Source organism: Nannospalax galili, unplaced genomic scaffold, assembly GCF_000622305.1.
Source record: "Nannospalax galili isolate Female #2095 unplaced genomic scaffold, S.galili_v1.0 scaffold507, whole genome shotgun sequence".
Classification (NCBI taxonomy): Eukaryota; Metazoa; Chordata; class Mammalia; order Rodentia; family Spalacidae; genus Nannospalax; species Nannospalax galili.
Genome location: NW_008356261.1, coordinates 538,977 through 545,140, shown reverse-complemented (window position 1 = coordinate 545,140; position 6,164 = coordinate 538,977). Strand labels below are relative to the sequence as shown.

Sequence of the window (6,164 nt, the reverse complement as noted above, 5' to 3'; positions counted from 1 at the left end):
GTTTCAAAGCCAGCCGGGCCTCCCTAGGGAGTTCCAGGCCAGCTGGGCTAAAGAGAAACCCCCGTCTCAAAAAGACCAAAAAAAAAAAAAAATTATTTTTATTATATGTGTATGTGTGTATTGATGCATGTTGCACCCATCACCCATGTCATGCAATGCCCACCGACGTCAGAAGAGGGCATTGAATCCCCTGGAACTGGAGTTACGGACAGTTGTTAGCTGCCTTGTGGGTGCTGGGATTCAAACCCAGGTCTTCTGCATCAGTGTTCTGTCTGCAAGAACATTCAGTGTTCTTAACTGCTGAGCCATCTCTTCAGCCCCTCCATTTTTTAATTATGTTGCTTCTTTTCTTAGTAGTTTGCTTTAGGAATTATCTGTATTTTCAAGATGTTTACCTTTTTTTTTAAAGCTGGGTTTCTGTTTTATTTGAGCAGGGAAAAGGGGCAGGTTGACTGTGAACTCACTATGTCGCCCAGTCTGGCTTGAATTTAAGATTCTCTTGCCTCAAAATCTTGAGTGCTGAGATTATAGGTGTCTACATCATGCTTGGCCTTTAAATTTATACATGGAATGGATAGTTCATTAACTGTGAGGGTGAGAGTACTCTCCCCCACTCCCCTACCCCCTATATGGATGATAAATCGTAAGCTTCCATGTGGCAGAGCTTACCAACAGTACCAATACTCTCCCACAGAGATACACAGCCACTGTTTTGGGGAAGAAGCCAAACACAGAAGAGTAAGCACAACAAACCTGCTCCTAGGAAATCAGAACATGTGGTATGATACTCACAGATGCCTGGGGCCAGCGATGGGTACACAACTGTGTGCACCCCAAATTCACTGGCTGTAATTTTATTAGAAATACATTAAAGGTCAATAAAGTTGATTTGAAAAGAAAGAGCTGGACAGTAGCTTGTGCCTGGAGTCTCACCACAAAAAATATAAAATAAAATGTTTCCTACAGGGCTGGAGAGATGGCTCCGCAGGTTAGGACACTTGCCACCAAGCCTGACAACTTGAGTTCAATCCTTCAGACCTGCATAGTGGAAGGAAAGAACCAACCGCGACACATATACTGTGGCATACGCACACATACACACATGCATATATACACACATAAGTAAAATAAAATAAATGTAATAAAAAGCATTTTCTACATATGAAATCTACATTATAGGAATAAGAAAACTCCCACATAATAAAAATGGAGTAGTTCTAGCAGCTCCCTGGATACCCTGAGGATCCTGGCAGGGAGGCCACACCAGCTTAGCTGATATGGGCTCCTCCTGTGAACTGTAAGGGTCCAAAGCAGGTGGTGGGGATGGATTCAGGATGGTTACAATCACAGCACCTTTGCTTGATAAGGCTGCAGAGTCACAGGCAGTGCATGGTGTCCTAGGATAAACCATGTTTCCCAGGGAAGAGATGACAGCAGGTTCCAGGTCCCACCAAAAGAATTACAGGCCAAAAAGGGCAGATCCTTCATCTCTCAAAGCACCACAGGACACCACACCCTCCACACCCTAGGTGGTTACCTCTTAGTGTTGTAGGCTGTGTCCTGAGGTGTTTCTTCCAGGAGAGTGATGTAGCCCAGTGCACAGGTGAGGATGAACAGCACAGTTAAGGTGTGAGCACGCCTGAATCCAAAAACATAACAGGCAGCGTCAGAGCAGGAAGAACATCACAAGGAATGTATATGATACCTAGTCACCCAGCACAGGACAGGGCCTGACCTGCAGTGCCCAGTTGACTGAGCATCCCCATGGGTACCAGAGTAGCTAGTGTGCATTGCCCATGGCACAGGCAGATATGGTCACATTACTAACATTGGTTAAACTCGGAATGAATTTCCTCTCCCTTTGTCCAGTACTAGGGATTGAACAGACACTAGACATGAACTCTATCATTGTGCTACTTCAGTCTTTTGGTACTTTTACTGTTACTTCTCACTAGCATAGTGATCTTCCTGTAGTTTTTTAAGTGGCTAGCTAACTGATCATCTACCAACCTTGAAAAGGAACACTATCTTTCCATTCTCTTAAATACACCAGGAATATCTGAAAAATAGTAACACTTTGCCCTTAGGTAAACGTTTATAATGTCATTCAAGCAGTCACCAAGTACCTGACCTTCCTTGGTCCTGGTAAAGCTGAAGCAAAGACCCAGAGAAAGGGCCTCAAACAAACTTATAGCTGGACAGACTTCAGAATGTTTCAATCAACAGTTGCTGGAGAAAAAGTTCCATCTCACTACTCCCTGTCTAGCTCACTTCACACTGGCATCTACATACACAAAAGCAACAGACACCAGAGGCAGGGCACCCTTCCCCTTCCAGGATGTTAGATCTGTACAATGGAGCCCTTCACTTCTGGGTGGGCAGACACTGGGAAGGTCTGAGTCCTATGACCAGGCACCAGATGAGAGTTGGCTTATATGAATCTTGGGACTTCAGTCATTCCAAGGGGACGGGCATGAGGGCAAACTGGTTCTTTGCCACGAGTGGAAAATACCAGTTGTTGTTCCTCCCTAGAGATGACCATGTTCCTTAAGTGGAGTGGGTAGGAAGGCAGGTCTGCCAGGACCAAACAGGGAAACATGAATGCGTTGCCAAGAAAGGGACAGGGCCTGCCCCAGGCCTGGAAGAGGCTCCTAGCTTGTTAAACTGGTCCTCCTGGCCTGCTGATTAGAGGGCCAAAGTGTCAATTGTCAAGCCATGCTTCCCAGATGAGGGCAAACGGGTAAGCCCTAGCCCACAGTGATTGAGAAAGGCATCTCCAGAAACCTGGGGCATCTGAGATCACTGACATACTCTTAAGGCTGCAGAGGTAAAGAGCTACTTAGGATATACTGGTAATGGCAGTCCCAACTCACCGGAAGGTTACAAAGTAACACTGATAGGTGGCAACATTCACAGGTGCCTCTTTAGGGTTAGTCTGCAAATTGCTCTTCTAGATAATTTTGAGACAGAAGAAGACCTATCTTTGTACAGTGCCTGAGTCTGTGGTCCTACACATCCCCAAGCCCCAAGAAGGTCCCCATCAAAGAGCACTAGAAACAGCAGCAGAGGCCGCATCCTTGCCCCTTGGGACCCAAACTGCAAACCTCATGGTCGTCAAGCAGTCACCCAAAACTAAAACACAATCCAAAGAAGCACAACTGTCTTTAGATGAAAACCTTACAAGAATGTTTTCCATCATGTTAAAGCTCCTTTTGGTGATTTTAAAATCTAAATAACTTCCACAAATATAAACTTTTAAAAGCTGGGTGTGGTGGTGCATACCAGTGATCCCAATACTTAGGAGGTGGAAGCTGGAGGATCAGGAATTCAAGGTCAACCTATGCTACCTAGGGAGTTAGAAACCAGCCTGGGCTAGCTACATGAAACCCAATCTCAAAACAACAAAAATCAAACCAAAACCAAAACCAATACACATTAGATTAACTTTTTTTTTTTTTTTGGTCTTTTTGAGATAGGGTCTCCCTGTAGCCCCAGCTTGCTTGGCCTTGAACTCACAGAGATCCGCCTGCCTCTGCCTTCCAAGTGCTGGGATTAAAGATGTGCGCAGCCACGCTGAGCTTATGTTAGCTTTTTGTAATATTCATTGTTAAAATTCCATAAAACATCAAAGACTGTATTTACTTATTTATTTTTGGTTTTTTGAGATCAGGTCTCACTATGTGACCTTGAACTCACTATCTTCTTGCCTCAGCTTCCTGAATGTTGGACTTACAGGTGGCAGATTATATACATGTCATACTGCCAAACTAGAATAAATTTTAAAAATTCTAGCCTAAGCCAGGTGTTTTAATCCCAGCACTTGGGAGGCAGAGGCAGGTGGATCTTTGTGAGTTTGAGGCCAGCCTGGTCTGTATAGCAAGTTCCAGGCCAGCTGGGGGGCTATAAGGAAACCCTGTCTCAAAAAGACAAAAAAAAAAAAAAAAAAAAAAAAAAAAAAAAAAAAAAAAAATTCTAGCCTAGAAAGTCAGTGCGGGAAGACTCTGAAGCTTGGTGGCATGACCCTGCATCAGTAGTTTTACCAGATAGGCATCTGGTCACCTCTGTGAGGAAATGTAAAGTACCTTCTTCCCCTACTCCCAAAATGCAGCAAGAATGAGGTCCATGCTCCTCTGCACATGCAGAGTCTGTAGGAGAGGGGGAGAGCCAAAAGAAGAGGTATCTGAAACCAACCAGCCCTTTATCTGCTCCTGAAAAGCCTCCCCTCAACCTCCTTACAGGTTCAAACATTCCTGTGAGCAGAACCCTGACAGTTCAGTGCTTCCAGAGACCAGATCCTGTCTTTCTTGGAACTGCTGCAACTTCCACAGTATTGAGCAGGCTGTGCTCTCAGTTTGTGAGGCTCTGCACACTTACTATCCCTTCAGCCAGCACTTTCAGAGTCTTCTTAAAGTTCCAGGACTATACCAGAGTCTAAGTTGTTATTTAGTTCCCTGATGTATCCCCTAAGATAGTGATGGCACTCAGTAAGGGTCCCCAAAAATATGTTAAAGAATGACTGAACAATATAAAACAAGGAAGGCAAGCCAAGCACCCACTTCAGGACTCTCCAGTGACCATCAGCTGTGTTGTGGTGGTGCCTCCCTTCTGTCCATCCAAGGGGCATGGGAGGCTACCTGATAGGAAGTCCTGGTGTCCAAAGGACCTGAGGTCAGAGACAGCCACTGGCACTAGATCTGGAGCTACACCTTCAACAACCCGAGTTGCCCAACTTCTTTCCCTCCTAATAGCTCCATAGCCATCAGAGGTCGTTAACCTGCAAATCAGGGCCGGCTGGCTGGACCTCTCTGCAGAAACTGTCCACATTCTAGGGAAGGTGCTGATACAAGGTCCAGATGCAAAGACATCTCACACCCAATCCACTTTCCTGCTACTTCCGCGGTATCTTACCAGAGCCTCAGCTGCCTCTCCTATTTACAAGCCAGAGACACAAGGCAGCATGGTGGGGTCCTGCAGAAGTCCCTATGTGTGTGACTGCAACCTTCCCCTGAATCACCCAGTCACTTTCAGGCCAGGGGCTCTTTCACTCTCAATGAGATGTGCTCTCAACACGGCCACGACTCTGTTCTCTTACAGCTGCTTCCACTCAGAAGGGGACTCCACAGGTATGCATTTACGTCTGTGCACTTCAGCACCACCTGTCTGCAAGACCTACCCCAGAACTCCTGCTGCTTGCTTGGGTGGGTGGAAACTGAGCCTCCTTAAGACGGGAAAAGCCCTGCCTCTCGTGAAGTGTGGTTTCTTGCATATGAGTTTTGTTTTTCTCATAAATAGGAAAGGTGAAGGGCTAGCCCAAGGTCATGAAATCACACCAGGGACCTATCCGCTAAGGCTGGTGTCATGGCCCTGCAAAAGGGCACCGAAGTGTCAGCTAGCTACAGTATGGCGCCCACTCACTAAAGACAGAGGGGGCAGCCTGACCCCGAAGCTTGTCAGGGATTGCGTTGTGCGGGCTGGGGTCACCGAAGGGTTAGGGGCCTTTGTTCCAGCGCCGAGCAACCCTCGACACAGAGATATGCCATGTCCATCTGGCCAGTTCAGGAAACTGCCAACTGGAGAATCGAGGGACACCGGCGGTCCGGCGGAGTGGAAACCCGAGTGTCACGAACGTGTGATGGCGAAGCCACGGTAAGCCTCCGCGAGCGCGCTCCGAGCTCCTCACCCCTCCGAATACACGCCATCACACTCCCAGGTGGCTCGGGGGGGGGGGAGGTCCTCAGGGCCTTTCCGGACCCCCGAGCCCCGACACGACGCTCCCCGGACGCGCCGGAGCCGTCCCCAACTCCAACCCGAACCCATCCCGACGCCGGAGCGAGGAGGGTCGACCGGCCCCTCACCAGAAAAAGGTGTTGGTGCCATCGTCGTAAACCTCGGACTCGGTGCTGCGGCGGCCCTCGAGCAGCGGGGACCCGGACCGCGAGCCTCTCGTGGCCCTGCGCTCGCCCCTTCGCATGGCGACCGGCCTGCACAGCCGACCAGGCCGCGGGCCGCGGGTAGGGGTCGCGGCACCGCCCGGCGGGGTCTCCGCGGAGCGGGGCGGGGCCGTGTGGCATTGTGGGACACGTAGTGTGCGCCGGGCCGCGGGGCACGCTGGGTGCGGGCCACCCAGCCGGCGACGGGCGCGGAGAGCGTCGGGTTGCTAGGAG

At 48.9% G+C, this 6,164-nt stretch overlaps 1 protein-coding gene across 4 annotated transcripts in view; it reads right to left on the bottom strand.

The window, feature by feature from the left end:
* Positions 1–6,087, bottom strand: part of Ptdss2 (phosphatidylserine synthase 2) — a 26,660-nt gene extending 20,573 nt beyond the window's left edge. The window contains exons 1-2 of one of the 4 annotated variants that reach the window (XM_029556803.1): positions 5,856–6,087; positions 1,538–1,639 (exon numbers count right to left, since the gene is read on the bottom strand). In XM_029556803.1, coding sequence (XP_029412663.1) covers positions 1,538–1,639; positions 5,856–5,971 — 218 coding nt within the window. In that variant the 5' untranslated portion in view covers positions 5,972–6,087. The remainder of the gene's footprint in view (positions 1–1,537; positions 1,640–5,855) is intronic. The other 3 variants (XM_008854377.3, XM_017803577.2, XM_029556804.1) reach the window with 3 other exon arrangements.
* Positions 6,088–6,164: the final 77 nt, after the last annotated feature.